The sequence below is a fragment of the Protobothrops mucrosquamatus genome, unplaced genomic scaffold, assembly GCF_001527695.2.
Source record: "Protobothrops mucrosquamatus isolate PMUCROS unplaced genomic scaffold, P.Mucros_1.0 scaffold_211, whole genome shotgun sequence".
NCBI lineage: Eukaryota > Metazoa > Chordata > Lepidosauria > Squamata > Viperidae > Protobothrops > Protobothrops mucrosquamatus.
In genome coordinates this window covers 131003-148099 of record NW_015386287.1, presented here as the reverse complement: position 1 = coordinate 148099, position 17097 = coordinate 131003, and the positions used below count along the sequence as shown (strand labels likewise).

At 38.5% G+C, this 17097-nt stretch overlaps 1 protein-coding gene across 1 annotated transcript in view; it reads left to right on the top strand.

Annotated features, from left to right (window-relative positions):
* CCDC88C (coiled-coil domain containing 88C) overlaps positions 1 to 14906 on the top strand; it is a 93782-nt gene extending 78876 nt beyond the window's left edge. Inside the window, exons 23-30 of the mRNA XM_015826681.1 lie at positions 935 to 1080; positions 1762 to 1851; positions 4219 to 4457; positions 9672 to 9845; positions 10576 to 10641; positions 11161 to 11229; positions 11440 to 11741; positions 12756 to 14906. Of these exons, the coding sequence (XP_015682167.1) occupies positions 935 to 1080; positions 1762 to 1851; positions 4219 to 4457; positions 9672 to 9845; positions 10576 to 10641; positions 11161 to 11229; positions 11440 to 11741; positions 12756 to 13757 (2088 nt within the window). The 3' untranslated portion in view covers positions 13758 to 14906. The remainder of the gene's footprint in view (positions 1 to 934; positions 1081 to 1761; positions 1852 to 4218; positions 4458 to 9671; positions 9846 to 10575; positions 10642 to 11160; positions 11230 to 11439; positions 11742 to 12755) is intronic.
* The last annotated feature ends 2191 nt before the right edge of the window (positions 14907 to 17097 follow it).

Sequence of the window (17097 nt, the reverse complement as noted above, 5' to 3'; positions counted from 1 at the left end):
AGTGTGGGGTGCTCAGGGGGCACGAAGGAGACCCTGGGAGGCTCTGCTCTGGAGCTGAAAACGCTCCCTGCTCAACTCCAAGCAGGATTTTCAGCTCCCAAGCAGAGAGACATTTGTGCATGGTCTGATCCAGGCCTCCCCTGAAGCATCCTGCACTCCTTTCCTTATTATGCTGCCTCCCTACTCTCTGCTTAGATTTCAGCTTCCTCTCATCTCTGAGGGCTATCTGAAAGAACTACTTGCTGATAAGATGCAGCTCTGCTGTATGAATGGAAGGGAACTCCTTCAGCAGTTCAAATCTTCAAGGATTTTCACTAAAGGATTTTAATTCCTCACCCTGGACAGAAAGGAACTCCTTCAGTGGGGTTCAGGAACAGATCTTGTTTCTGCATCCTGACAAAGGAGTTCCGCTCTCCTCTGCAAGGTGTTCTTTTAACCAGGCCCCAGAGAGTGGAAGGTGTCTTTTCAGCAGGTGGTAGCAGCTTGCAAACTTCCCTGTTGGCTTCCCCATTAGTCAGTGGGGCAGAGAAGATTGTAAATAGTTTCAGGGTGTTGGCAACTGGTTGTAAATATGAACAGGTTGCCATGCACCCAAATCACCATCGCATGACATTTATGGTGGTGCAAATTTTGCAACCTTTTCCGAGCTGTTACAGTTCCAAATTGTTGTTAAACAGTTGTAAGTCAAGGACTACCTGTAATGTCCCTTAAAACTCTCCCTGACAACATTTAAATTGACTATGTCTAATTTTGCTCAGGGCTAATTGTGTATCTTAAGTGCTGGTGGTTGTATTAGGACTGGCTGATATTGAAGTTCAAAGAACTGCTCACTGAAAAGAGAGTTTCCTTAAATAAGAGTCTTTGCTTTGGTTGCTTCATAACATGTAGACAAATGTGTGCAAAAAATCTCATCCATGGTATGTCTCTTAAATAGCTGCTTGGTCGACTAAAAGGAAACTTGGAAGAAGAGAATCATCATCTCCTCAGTCAAATCCAACTATTAACTCATCAGAATCAAATGTTGCTGGAGCAGAACATGGAGAATAAAGAACAATACCACGAGGAACAAAAGCAATATATGTAAGAGAAGGGATCCTTTTGCATACTGATCTTGGCCTATGAGATTAATATTAAGGGGATGAGGGAGCAGGAAAACATTTTAAACTTTTTCAAAGAAATAATTGAGGGCAGCCAAAAAGCAATTCATGAAATTTCTCTGCAACTGCAGAATGCTTTTGCTAAACTTAAGCATACAGTTCATTGTGTGCGTTTTAGTCTGATGGTTGGGTATGGAAATGGCTGCAAGTCATTGGACTTGTTAAATGAAAAAAATGGGAGGTTTATCCCTAGTTGCTATTGTTGACAGCACCAATAATGCATGAAGTGTTGTCCTGTATGAGCTTTGATGTATATTTCTGCTAGAGTCCAGTCATATAATGGTGTATAATGGTCTCAACAAGCAATGATACCGCCTTTGTGATTGGTTGCTAGGTGGGTGGGTGGGAGAGAGAGGGAGGCAGAGACAGACAGAAGCAATCGTATTTATAGGTGTATTTCTTGGGCAATATTTAATGTAAACATACCTATATTTAAGTATGTTTAAATTATAAATTAAGTTAGATACAGCCTAAGAAGGATTTTTCATCTTGCTATCAGGGATATTGACTTTTTTTGCCTGGAAAAATATGATAGTTCAATTTTAGCATTGTATTGCTTTCCTCAGCAATGTGAATTTTCTCTTCATTGTTATGTTTGTAACAGTGATAAATTAAATGCCTTAAGGAGACACAAAGAAAAATTGGAAGAGAAAATAATGGATCAATACAGGTTTTATGATCCAACTCCAAAAAAGTAAGTTTTATATAGGAAAACATGTCTTATTATCATATCCAAATCAATTTATAAGATACAAACTGTACTTCACACTTTGACTTACTAAGTTGACATGAATAAACCATGTGCTCTTTCTGTAAGTAAAAAAAAATGGAGAAGTCTTCACTTAGCTATAGGCTTCTGTTTCAGAATCAGATTAAATCAGTACTGCAACTTATACCTCAAATTAAGGTATGATTTCTAAAACCCCAATTTTGGATGTAGCACAATTGCATGTATAAGAATGGTTTCCAATTAGAATTAAATCCTACATTGGATTTATTTTTTAAATACAGAATTAATTTAGACATCAAAGCACGCTCACACAATTTAGTTAGCCATTCTCTTAAGAGGGGATTAAAAATATTTTCCAGTAAAATACAAATAAAAACCTTCCAACCATTAACATAGTCCATATTAATTCCGTATATTTTGAAGGGATATATGGTTTAGTGCAATTTAAAGGAAAAATATTTGTAGCTTATGGTTGAAATGAGGGTCCTTGGTGATCTCTGAGCTTGGTGGTTTTCTTTCAAATGTTTCATTATTTATTTTATTTATTTATTTTAATTAAATTTATATACCGCCCTATCTCCCTTACGGGATTCAGGGCGGTGAACAGGCGATAATAAAAATCACAATAAATATCTATTCTAAAATCAGATTAAATAAATAAAGGCCTGCTCTAAAATACCCCATATAAAACCTGTATTAAAACATAATTAAGACTACGCCAGGCCGGCCGCACGGAATAGATGGGTTTTCAGGGCTCGGCGAAAAAGGCGCAGGTCCGCAGTTGTACGTAGGTTGGGGGGTAGGTCATTCCAGAGGGCAGGAGCTGCCACAGAGAAGGCTCTCCCCCTGGGGGTCTCCAGCCAGGATTGGCTGGCCGACGGCACCCTAAGGAGGCCCTCTCTGTGGGAGCGGACTGGTCGAAGGGAGGTATTTGGTAGGAGGCGGTCTTGCAAATACCTAGGTCCATTGCCATGGAGCGCTTTAAAGGTTGTTACTAACACCTTGAAGCGCACCCGGAAGGCCACAGGCAGCCAGTGCAGCTCACGCAGGAGAGGTGTTACATGGGAGCATCTAGAGGCCCCCAAAATCCCCTGTGCGGCCGCATTCTGAACTAGCTGGAGCCTCCAGGTGCACCTCAAGGGGAGCCCCATGTAGAGAGCATTGCCCAACATCACTGATGATGTTATCTAATTTGGGTAATGAAACATCTGTAAGAAAACCACCAAGCTCAGAGAGCATTAAGGATCCCTCATTAGTGCAAGTTAATAAGAATCTAAGGTTGCAGGGACATTGCAGCTTTCCAAATTTGTTCTATTCTACAATAAAACATTTTCTGCTACTGTTAGGTTTTACAACCTTGCCAACATACACATGCACATGCACACACAAAAGATTCGACCTGTTTGTTACATTTCCAATAATCTTTTGACAAATATTTGTTTTAGCAGTCAAGACTGGCATGATATACTAATAATAAAACAGTGGAAAGTTCAATGGAAGAAAAATATTAAATTTACTTCAAATGCTTACTAGAATCAGAGGTTACCCAATTCAATAGAATCCTGGAATAATCAGCTAAAGGGGAAAAATATAAGCTGTAATTAAACTTTGGAATTTGCTACCACAAAATGTGGTGCTGCCTACCAACTTGGCTGCTTCAAAAAAAAGATTGGACCAATTCAGAGAAGACATAGGAATCAGTGTCTGTTGCCTTGATGGCAATGTTGAGTGCCTTTGACTGCCATCTGCTGAAAGACTAGTGGGCTTCCTTGTACAATTAGGTGACCACTGTGAGAACAGACTGCTGGACTAGATGGATCAAGGGTCCGATGCAACAGGGCACTGCTTATATTCGTACTATCCTCAGAGCTAGTAAAATGTTTCTTAACTTGTAAGTAGGTTGGGTTATAAGGACTTCTAGTTTTCTACCAAAAAGATTTTAAATAGATCTTTTATATGGCAACCCCATTCATTTTTATGGCCATAATAAAAAAGCCCATTATAAGCTACAAAATTCAGAAATATTCTATTTGTATCACTTGTTTTAAGTCATAAATCTTACTGATTTTCTTCCTGTAGAGCAGTGGTCCCCAACCTCTTAGGCTCTGTGGATTGGTAGGGGGAGAGGGGAACAGGATGGTTTTGCACGCGCCTGCTGCTTGTGCAAATGGAGCTTCACGCGCTTGTCTGCCACTTGTATGGCCCGGTTCCCAACAGGCCAGGGTTTGGGGACTCCTGTTGTAGAGAATGAGAAATTAAGTGAAGTAAATATTGTTTAATATGTAAGAGAAAAAAATATATAGCTGTCCTGTTAACAATTTCCAATAACAGGAAAAACCACTGGATAGGAGCTAAAGCCTTGGTTAAATTCATAAAGCCAAAGAAAGAGCCAACAAGAGAACGAGTGAAATCTTCAGCAGATAGTTCTCCATCTCAATTAGAAAGCATCGAGACAGCAGGTTCCCAATCTCCATTACAGCTGCCCAAGCAACAGAAGAGTCTGGAAGCTACCTCCAAAGAGTTCAGCTTTGTGGAAGACAAAGAGCATAAGACGGGAACCATGGTCAAAGGTAGGTGTTGCATTTCATTGGATAGTGAATTAGCTCTGTAGCAGTTAGCTTTTGCTGACAATTTTTGGTAATTAAGAGCATGTTCAGTTTGTAAGCCAATTAATAATCACTTCCGTTTGGCACTGATACTCTTTAGACCTCTTAACAAAATTAGGTATCTAGTTGAAAAAGCTAACCAAATAGTCCACCTTAGGTAGAGAGAACAGTGGCATATTCTGTTTTGTAGAAGAAATTTGAGGAAGTGGGCATTTCATGCTGGAAGTGTAGACTTATGGATGGAAACTGATCAAGGAAAGAAGCAACTTAGAACTAAGGAGAAATTTCCTGACAGTTAGAACAATTAATCAGTGGAATGACTTGCCTCCAGAAGTTGTCGATGCTCCAACACTGGAAGTTTTAAGAAAAGATTGAACAACCATTTGTTTGAAATGGTATAGGGTTTCTGCTTGAGCAGGGGGTTGGACTAGATGACCTCCAAGATCCCTTCCAACTCTATTATTCTGTTAAGGTGTTTTACCTTTCCCTTCATCTATTTTTAAATATGGATTATAAATATGGACTAGGGCAGAGTTGTTGACACCAATTTTGTGCATCCATTGGCATGGGGTTCCTTGTCAGCTTCAGGTCCAAGCTTGCCACTTTGGAATTAATTCTGAAAATTAAGCAGGTGTTTCTTTCACCTGGACAAAGATGTTTGGTTTTTTGCAATGCATGCTTGTTTTTTTATACTTAAGTACAAAGTGCATTATAATTCTCAGCAAAAACAGGGCTTTTATTCTGGTGACTTTTGTCTTTAGAGCCTTTGGTATTCTGAAAATTTATTTTTATTATGGCATCACAGATTTACCAAGTTGTTTTTGTTGCCATTTTGTTGTTTTGTGTATTATTTTTGCATTCTTTTAAGATTGCAGTGCTGTTCTTAGACTTGTATTTTAATTTTCTGTTTATTCCATCAGTCATGTGGAGCTCTTATAACTAAACTATAACTGAACTATTGCACTATTGTTATATGCCATAATATACATGCTAATTCTACATGTTTATTAAGTGTTTGTTACTTTACACTACCTACATAGTATAGGTGCATTCTGTTAATAAGTTAGGTTTCTAATTACATTGATGAGTGTTTTTTGTATTATGGGACTTTTCCACAAAGCAGAAGCATTCTCCAGAGTTTGTTTGTAACCTGCATAATTTTTCTGCATTGAAACTGCATTGAAATTTTTCTGCATTGAAACTTCCAACTTTACTATTATTATTATTATTATTATAAAAGTGTAGTCTGACTTGGTGACAGCAGAGGGAGCAAAGAGAAAGGAAGCAACAATACAGATTCAAATATGAAAAATGTGAAGGATCCTTAATAATATATGATCATTGTTTTTTGTTACATAATATGTCTCGGTAAAGAATTGAGTAGACTTTGTTGATAATGATGGATAATAATTGCTTCAATTAAAAACATTTCTGAAATAGACCTAATCTCTAATTCTTACCTTATCTTAAGCCCCACAAAACCAGTAAATTATGTTGATTATCCTAACACATGTCATTGATCTATAATGATACTGTACAGGTAGTCCTTGACTTATGACCATAATTGGGACCAGAATCTCAGTCATTGAGTGAAGCAGCCACTAAATGAGATGCCCTTGTGACCGCTTCATTCAACAAACTGCAACCCTGACTCTCCCAGTTGCAGTTGTTAAGCAGACAGAGCGAAACTGCCTGTGAAAAGAGGGCAGGCAGCTTCCCTTCATGCTCAGAAGGAAACTCCTGTGCTGAGCTGGAGAAACAAAGCTGAGATCTTTGGGATGCAAGCTTTGTTTCTCCATCCCAGTTCAGGAGTTCTCCTCCCTTCCTTGTGCAGAAGAGAACTCTGGCACTGGGCTAGAGAAACAAAACTGGAATCTTCAGATCTTCACTTTCCTAGCCCAGTGCAGAAGTTCCCCTCCCCTCCCTCCCCCCTCCCCCCCCCAGTGTGCGGAAGGGAACTTTTGCACCAAGCTTCCTAAAGATCCAAGCTTCATTTCTCCAGCCCAGAAAGGGTTTTCCACACTGTGCAGCCCATTCTTTGTGGGGTGCTTCAGGGCATGGTATTCTCTCCCTTCCTATTTAACATCTACATGAAACTGCTGGGTGACATCATCTGATGGTTCAGAGTGAGGTATCCTCAGTATGCTGATGATATCCAGCTTTATATCTCCATCCCAAGTCACCTGAGTGATGCCATGGAGACTATGAAACCCTGGATGAGCAAAATAGGCTTCAGCTCATCCCATGCAAGACCAAGTGTCTCTTGGATCTCTGGTTTCAGGGACCTTTCATGGGTTCTGGATGGGGTGGCAAACTCCCAGACAGACCCAGTGTGCAAACTGGGTGTCATCCTGGACTTATGGCTCTAACTCAAAGGGCAGGTAGCAACCATGAATAGGAGGGCCTTTGCACAGCTTCATGTTATGTGCCAGCTGAACCTGTTTCTGGACTGGGGAGGGGACTGCTCATGGTCACTCATGTCCTTCTAACCTCTAAATTGGATTACTGCAAGTGGCTTTATGTGGAGCTGCCCTTAAAGGGTTTTCAGAAGCTTCAGCTGGTGCATGGGCATCATCCCCAGGAACCATCAGCTAGGGAGTGTTGGCTGGTGAGACCCAGAAGGAGAGCCTTTTCTGCCATGGCAGCTGCTCTTTGGAACATCATTCCATCCCCTCTGAGATTAGATTGGTCCTGTCATTAGTGGCCTTTTGTAAAGCCTTGAAAATGTAACTTTGTGTTTGAGCCTGGGGTCCTGACCATGGGCTCGAGCTGGTCTCCTGGTTATATGGATGATGCCCGGTTGCTATGTGGTTTTATTTTTGTTTTATATTATGTATTTTGTGTTTTTATTGTAAGCTGCCTTGATTTTTATAAACCCAAGTAAATAAATATGTTTATCTCATATATGAAATTATAATATATATTTAATCATAAATACTAGGGCAGCCTTTCCTAACAGTGTTGTACTTTGAAAGAACCCTTGAAATACTTTTCAGGCCTCAGGGATCCTCTTCATAAAAATTAATGTATGTAATGTGCAACATTCAGAAAATTATGTGGTTTTTTTTTTCCCAGTCACAATCTATTGTAGAACTGCACTGTTCTAACGGCTGCTGCTGTAGATAGTTATCTATTTTATGTAAACTTTATCTGGTTAGTAATAGCTGTAGAAATGCTTAGTCCTTGTTCTTGTTAACAGTTTTCTTGGATATTTGAAATTACGTTTTAGTTATTTCTGTTACTTTTTTTTCTCTTTTCTGGGGTCTCTGGGTGATAACACTTAGCAGCTCAACGTAAAAAGATTGGCTTTTTGAGAACCACAAGCAAGCCCAAGGAAAAGTCTCCTAAGTCTCCATCGAATAACTCATCTCTCTCTAATCGTCTCCGGTTCTGGTCATCTTCTGACATCCCATCCTCTCCTAATGAATCATTTTCCTTCTCAGAAATAAAAGATTTCTAACCTCTCCTCTTATCATTTATTCCCAATGCATTTCCAGTGTTTTATTTTTAAATAAATGAAATCTATAGCCCTTCTATACACAGTCATAGATGCTCAGCATATAACTGAGACAGAATAAATCCAAGATCAAATCAAGTCAACATGGACAACATTTTCCCATCAGTAAAATGAAGGACCTTATTGCACAGTGTGGAACATTTCTTCAGTGCCATACACTTTAATGGGGCATGTGATACTGTGCCTATACTTTTGCAAGTACTATTGGTGATGGTGCACATACTGAGTAAGTGAACTTGTTGTGTGCTACACTAATGCTTTGCAGATTTGCCCATGTGCCTCATGTCCTGTCCAGATGTTAAAATAAATTTTTGTTGCTGTGTCACTGGCAATGCATCCTTTAATAATATTCTATTCTGTATTAAAAAAAATAACTCCTAACAAATTTTGCAATTTCTCCTATATCTATTGTGCTGCTTGTCTGTGGTCTAATATTATTGCAGTGTAAACATGAAAATACAGAGACATCTGCCATTGATGAAAATAGTTTGATAATAATCTATGTCTTGCTTTTTTTTAAAGCTAAGCCAACAGTATCTTCAAAACACGCATTAAAGTTGATTTTTGTTCTGATTAGCAAACACCGTTGCAGTTTGATAGTAAACAGCCACAGTTGCGGCTGTGCTTAGCCAGTTAACATTAAATTGCATAGCAGTGCATCAGAATAAACACTATATTCAGCAGATGCTTATATAATTGAAACTACATGAAATATATTTGTCCTCTGTTGCTTCAGCCATGGTGTGCTTTATTAATTTAGCATGCTACTTTAATAGCATGGAATGGTTTGTGCCTTTTCTTTGCCTTTTTCTGCTGTTTTAGTTGATTTCAAAACTTTATGCTGTTAGACCAATTTTGCGATGAGTGACTTTTACTTCTTGAGTTGTCAGTACCACTTCTACTTTCATGGAGATCAGCCTTGGCCACTTGAAGATATGTGAAGATTTTCCATGATGGCTGGAGAATTCTGGGGCTTGAAGTCCACACATCTTCAAGTGGATGAGGTTGAGAAACATTGCTCTTGAAATAATTGGAATGTGAATGCCTTCTAATCAGAATTCATTCTTTAAAAATTCAAATAGGACAATTGTTCCAGAAAAGAAGGCATTCTGTTCTCCCCCATATTACTGAATGAATCTTGCTTCATTACTACAGCAAATATATTTAGTGGAGTGGAATGGATTACAGCATTAAAACATGTCAGCAACAGAAACCCCTAAAGGATATGATATGTTGCAAACGTTGAATAGAAATATCGAACAGAGACTCAGAATCCAAATCCTATTCAACTTTCTTTCTTTTGCAATAAATTCCACTTAATTTGGTATAATTTACTTCAAAACAAGTCTGCTTAGGTTTTTAGCCTTGAAATTTCAATTATTCCTCCCCTCCCTAAATCATATGATACATAATATAGCTCCTTCTGTTCCATAATGTGTGTAAAGTGCTATTCATTTCTCTGTCACTCATTCTTGCTGATCTTAAATTAGATTAGAAAACTGGATAGAAATAGATAATACCTGATCATAAATGAAAAGATTGTAAAATCAGCAGAATTTGATGGCACTGTTTTTCTCTGAGTATGCATTTCTAAGGTGATGAGTACTTATTCCTCTCTCTCACTTCTTTGAATGTTTCAATGTTTTCCCATTTGACATTAGGGGATTCAAATCTGAAGAGAGTTTCACACTGTGGAGACAGCAATGACCACATTGAAAATACAAGAGATCCTGCTATTAAACAGTGCTATGTGGACTCAAGTTCCAGGACTTTCTCTGTTCCAACTCCCTATTCAACTTTTACTTCCATCTCTAGACAACCTAACAGACAAAAAGGTAGGTATGGGGATTCTATTTCAGTAAGATATTATTTTTCCTGAGAAATAACATTCAGAAGAAAGAAAATGTTTTTAAAAATTTAAAAATTTAAAAAAGTTACATAGCCACCCAACTTAAAAAAAAACCCGGTAGTTTGCAGCCAATTGCAATAGCAATAAGACTTATATACCGCTTCATAGTGCTTTACAGCCCTCTCTAAGCAGTTTACAGAGTCAGCTTATTGCCCCCAACAATCTGGGTCCTCATTTTACCAACCCCAGAGGGATGGAAGGCTGAGTCAATCTTGAGCCGGTGAGACTTTAACTGCCAAACTGCTGGCAGCTGGAAGTCAGCAGAAGTAGTATAAAACAATATAAAGGTAAAAGCAGAAAAAGCTGATGTCATAGTCACACTTCTCTGATGTACGGACATTCTTGTCCCACCCTGACCTTGCCCTATCCCAACACTTGGCCAAAGAGCCAGGTTTTAAGTGCTGCCTGAAAGGATGAAAGGGGGGGGGAGATCTGTCCCATAGGACAGGGGCTGCAGTGGAAGAGGCATGCTTCTGAAGATCCACAGATGGTAATGTTTAAGGGAAGGGAATCTACCTACTTTATCTGCTTTGGTGAGACAGACGTCCTTGAAGACAGGTGATCCTGCAGATAATGACTGTCATTATACTAGCCAACTGAATATATCCCATACCAAAGCCCAAACATCACTTTTAAAAAATGTTTATATCTTTCAGGCCATAATTCAGATGGTGACCTGTATGATAATTCCTCTGCAGCAGAGCTTTCCAATAAGCAGCACAGTAAGTTAAGATTGGTTTCTTTCTCTTTGCCTTTGATTATGACCCTGGTGTTGGATGGGAATGATCCTCAAATATTCAGGGTTATTTTCACAGAAGATGGCTACAATAGGGTGAATGAAGTCGAAAAGTCCTATTTTAAAGAGAAGTTTTATCCCCAGTTCTTGGGCTTCAAAATAACATAACTTCAGAAAAAATACAGATTCCTTTGCTGCTACCAAAGAAGTTTCTGGGAAGATAAGCAATTGTTTTATACTGAGTCCCTCTACTCTTTGCTGTCAATACTGACAGGTAGCAGTTTTCACATAGGGATTTTGTTGCTCCCCAACTTGGAAAGACTTGCCTGCAAAGCATTTGCTCTACTGTTGATCCATGTTCTTCAATAAGTTGATTTTAGAGGGTGATTATTCCAGTGAAGAAACACCGCCGCCTTTGATGCAGCCTGGAAGCTGAGATTCCTCTCCATCTCTGATTTCTGTTCTTTCTTCTTGTGTGTGTCTCTGTGTGTTTAATTTCCTGCAGTGTCTGGATCAGATAGCTTAGAGAACAGTGAAAATGCGTCCACTAACAGCTCCCCTTTAAACCTGAAAGGTATGATATTTTCACTATAATATTAATTTACTACTGTCCCTTAATTATTAGACAGGAATATGCATCAATTAAATCTTTACCTTTGGGGCAAGGCTTGCATTTTTTGTATATATGACTTAGGGTGCCCCAGCCCTTTTGTAAGGATGTGTCAAATATTTTTTAATAGAATAAATGAAGCTGATTTTGATATCTTTGAATTTCTTGATACAGGATCTTATGACTATATTCGTGACAGATCAGAAAGCTTTAGCAGTGAAGACATGATGATAATGAAAAATATGCCTGGCACATCTAGAGATGGTCTATTTTGTTCCACCTCTTCTGCAGTTGTGGCTTCAAACACTAAACAGAGTTCCTCATTTAATAAGAATGGAACATTATTATATGATATGTCTCAGAAAAGCAATCATATACAGAAGCAATCTCTTAAGCACCGATCTGCCTCTCCGGGTAATGAGATGGTAACCTTAGAAGAATTCCTTGAAGAAAGCAACAGATTATCTCCAAAGAAAGTAAGTAAATTATGTAGAAAATACATTGTTGTCTGTATGGGAATAGAAGATCATCAAAGGGAGATGCTAAATTGCATATTCTGGGACCCTGGTTATTAGTGGAACTTGCAGGTTTATCCAACAGTCAGACCTAGTTATCCCACAGGCTGAATAAACCTTTGTGTTCCACTAACAAGACTCACTTTGTGTGTGTGTGTGTGTGTGTGTGTGTGTGTTTCATAGGTTCTGTTGATAAAAATTCATGGACATTATTGTTAATTGGAATGATAAATTAGAAAGCAGAATGGAGATAAAAGTGAAGTTCTGACCTTTATCGTATTTAGTGCAAAAAAAGCCTCAGTTTGAATGGCGACTATGTAAAAAAGTAATGTAAAGTTGTAGTTTTCTAATGTGTAAAATAAAAGTTCTGTATCTGCGAGTGTCTGTCAATGATAATCAAATGGAGGTTTATTTCTGCGTTGTCCTGGAAAGGTGGCTGTCCAGTAATGCCCTGTTTCACTAGAATCTACTGAAAATCACTACAGCTCTAAAATATCCATTTGGCCTGGATTTTATGCCAGATTGTTTTTGACTACACAAGCCTTTTGTTAAAAACATTTTATATTGTCCTCTTTTCTGCTTGAAAATTATTCTATTCAAGACCATAAAAATGTTTTTGGATTGTGTCTGTGGGTCTGCTTGCAAATAAACAGCTATGGATACTTAATGCATAAGTGCAGCTAGTTGCAAGTAACTTAGTTTGGTCTGACCCTCTATTAAAACTGGTTTGTATTTCAAGTTATAGATAACCTATTATGAAGAATAAGTACTTTTGTGATAGATAGATAGATAGACAGACAGACAGACAGACAGACAGACAGACAGACAGACAGACAGACAGACAGACAGACAGATAGATAGATATTCATTAAATTACTGATTAAGTTACTGCCTAGAGCCTCTCCGTGAGAGAGATGGGTATTTAAGAAGTTTAATATATAAATAAATACAATTTTATTTCAATCCTCTTTTTAGGATGCATCCAGTAAAGATGACTTGCTTAGTGACTATTTCAGAAAAGCCAGTGAGCTTCCATGCCCTGGAGGTCACTTTCCACAGTCACACAGGAAGGAACCAAGCAAGACACCCACCAGTTACGTCACTCCAACTATAAAGATGCCTGGCACTGCTGAAGATGGAAGACCAGCTAAATCAGGCCACTACATGAAACCAAATCCTGGGCCATCAGAACCTGTGGCAAACTCCAACAAGCTTACCCATGGACCTCGAAGTCAGGCCAGTCGAGCATCAAAGCCAACCTCTCAACAGAATAGCAACATGGGCAGGCAGAGTGCTTCACTGAACCGGGCCTATAGCTTGGCTTCAGCAGATCTTCTGAGAGCCACTGGTCCTGATGTGTACAGACGGTATGACAGTCTTCCGAAGCCTGTGGCTGCAGATAGCCAGATAGGCAAGGACTCAGACAGCCAGACTTCCCAGCTGCCTTTAGCTTCTACTTCTCAGAGCTTTCTGAGAGAAAGATCACAGCCTACAAAGATAATGGGTTCTTTGCAAAATGTGGATTCTCGCTGTCGACAGCTTGATGTTAGGCGCCTTTCTCTTGCCCCTCCGAAAGATGACAAGTCACTCTTGTTCCCTCCATTTTCTTATTCTTCCACCACTTATAAGGATGATCTTTCCTCTCAGCCACAGGAATGGGCAAAAGTAGATTTAGAGCAACACTGTTCTCCACAATATGCATCTAAAACCAAATCCAAGTCATTGTTGCAAAGTGGGGAGGTCTCCACTGGGACTCCTGTCAGAATTGTTCCTAACAGTACGGAAGGCAACAATCTTCAGGGAGCTGGTTCAACTGACATTCACGTTGCCAAATGCCCAAATCCATCACCAGAAAATAAAATTTTGGCAGAGGGCATTGAAGAAACAAACAGAGGGCTTGGTTCCAAGAACCCTCCTTCATCAACAGATCCCCCTATTGATCAGCAAACTGTTTGGTATGAATATGGCTGTGTGTGACTCCACGGTTCCACTTTGCCAAGGATTGTATAAAATGTGTTTCACTACTGAAAATTGGGTGACACTGGGAGATTTGCTAAATACTGTTGTCTTAATTATCTTCTGGATGCTTTACACCTCAGTAGAAACATGTATTGGCATACTTGAGGTTCAAAACTGTAACAGATCCGATGTCTAAAAGAGATTCAACCATTTCTTCTTCTTTCTCTTCTTCAATTCAGGGTCATATTTCTCAGAGTCTGGAGTGCTTAACATTTGGTCCTCTTGTGCCTTTTGCAGGCCTTTTTCTTTTACTATTTGGGAAATTGTATCTGTGTGTTTGTCTACTGAGCTCAAATCTTAGTTTACGCACAATTGCCTGTTATTTTTAAATATTTTTACGATTCTAAAACATTCTTTTGGATGTTAAAAGCAGCATAATGCAAGTGTGTTGTCTTTGCACTGGTAGTTATTACCATTTAGAGACTTTTTAAAATATCCTGGCTTCTTTGCTGCACTTAACACTAATGTGCAGTACAGATGCTGCCGTTTTATATGTGTGTAATATTTTTTATTGAAAACACTGGAAATAATGTGCCCTTATTGAGGGGCATGGTCTCCTTTAAATGACAACTGTTCGTGCACTGGACTGATCTGTTTACCATTCCATGCATTCATCGCTTAATGGCCCCATTGGTTGCCTAGAGAATCTCCTCTGCAGCCAGTCTGCCCTCCTAATGTGTACAGTTCTTTTGTCTAAAATATACATAGGAGCTCTTTTAAAATGATGTCCATGGATATTGGAATGCTGAAGCTGACAAGCTATCTCAATAAACAATTGCAAGTTCAGGCCTTGTTCTAATTCGGTCAGCCTGATCTGTGTAGAAACGAGGTTCCATTTATATAAATATTTTTATGAAATCATATTTATATCCAGATTAAATATTTTATTGTATGGATTTCATTGACTCCTTGTGCATATCTCCTGTTCTATTGTTTGGTTATAAAGAGATCCTTTCTAACAGATTGACATAATCATAAAACTTTTCCGGATGTGTGATTTATGATAGAAAAAACTGAATCTGTAACAGATCTCACACAACCAGTGATTAGAGTGTATCATAGTTTGTAGCAGTCACATTGTGAGAAGAGCAAATTTGTAATAAAGACTTTTTAAAATACAAATATCTGTCAAAACTGTCACTTTCTCCCAGAAAAAGCATTGCTCCAAAATGTAGGCTGCCACAATGCACACCCTTTGTAGCAAAGCTTTAATATGTGTGAGTGCGCAGGGGTGATACCACCTTCTTGTAACTTCAGAGTATGATTCTCCATCCTAATATTTATAGAAGTGCTTGAGTTTACTTCCATAGTACAGCAAAACCTTCTAAATGCATTTCATAAATATCTAACATTGTACACATTTTTCCAACATAGACAAAGACAATGTTTGCTTGGTTAATTCTGAAATCAGTTATAATCTCAACACATGTGGAAGCAGCCATGTTGGGGAAAACAAGGTGTTTGTAACTTGTTTGTAACAAAGTTCTGTAAACATTTATTGACAGATTCTTAATGCAAGCTCTGAATTCTCTTTGAGGTGATGGATGGTCAAGAGAAAAACCTGAGTTATATTTAATGGAATGAATGCAATACTGTGTATTTTGGTGGAGATTATCTATCCAGCTTATATGGAAATGGTTTTGTGAATGCATGATAAATCTTGATACAATCCTTCATAGAGTTGGGCCCACTGACTCCCATGAGCACATCTCTAAATCCTTCACTTAAAACATTACTACATCTTTCACAACACTATTAGGAAGAAATACAGCAGTAATGCTGCCACCAGCCACTTCCCTGGAGACATTTCTCACTTTTTGGTTTACTCTGGAGGTTGCAAGCAGCAATTTTCCTTTCATCAGTAACTTGCCCATAGAAGAGAAATGTGGTTAGCATCAGGAATTCAAGTATTTATTATGTATATCAAGATTAAAGAAGTACAAGAAAGTTAAAAAGGCACACAAATAACAAAAAGACGTGAACAAAAAATATAGGAAAAGGTTGAGATTGTAATACAGAAGATGATGAAAAAAGCCAATGCATTCCTAGATTGCATCAATCAAAGACTATTGCCAAGAGAAGTAACTGTTCATTTACTGCATTGGTTATGTACCTTGAATGGTTATGTAAAGCCAGCAATGGACACCACATTTTAGGAAGGGCTTTATTAAATTAGAATGTGACTAGAGGGGGCAACCAAGATAATAAGGCACCTGGAAGGAAAAATATACCAAGAACAATTAGAGGCAATAGGTTTGCTTAGTTTGGAAAAGAGAAGAAGACATGGAAATATATTTGATGATAAACTGTATATTACCATATCATAGAAAGTAGTAGTTCCACTCTGTTCTGCTAGACTGATTTAATCTCAGTTTCTGTGTCCAGTTCTGGGCAACATATCTTTAAAACAATTTTTTGAAAGAGATTAGCAAACTGAATTTATGTTTAGCTTTGAGGAAGAAAAAAAACCCAACTGAGATCAGGTGTAATAACACTTCCATATATGTGTGTGCCAGCACCTCTTCTCTGTTATCCCAGAGTGCAAGACATGGAATTAACCTACAGAAAGGCATATTGTAGAAAAGCTGTTTGACAGTGAAACTAGGGGCTAAGCGATAATGCACAGACATTCACTGGAGATGCTTGAGTTTGGATTTGTAAGCTGATTGAGGAGTTACACTCATTCCTAAATGTCAACTTTCTATATTATGATTCTCCAAGATATGCTATGTATGTCATACCCTTCCACAAATGCAGGTCTGCTCCAAAAGGAGCCACCGATAGAAGGGAGGTCAACAATAGAATATGGAAAGAGCTTCTAGTTGTGTTTGTCATCTATCCTATGAATCCATCTGTCCTGACTTTGCATTGTTGATTAACATTGGTTAAAAACTGAGGGGGCAATAGGCAGACTTTCCTCTCTAAATTAAATTTAAAAATTATGATTCTAATGTTACTTAAAATACCACATTGGAATATCAGACATAAAGACTTGGAGAAAAGAACAGTTGCTTTAAAATAGCCTATCTTTCATTAGTATTTTCAACAAACATAAAAAAACACAATACTGTAGTTTTATTCTGACATTTCCAAAGTTAAAGGGGGGGAGGGGAATTTCAAATTGGGTATGTAAGTTGAGACAGTTCTATTGGGTGAGACCTGGCTTAAAAACAGTAACTGTGAGAGGGACCTTGGAGTCCTAGTGGAAGATCACTTGACTATGAGCCAGCAGGGTGCAGCAGCAACTAAAAAAGCTAATACAATCCTGGGTTGTATAAACAGAAGCATAGAATCAAGA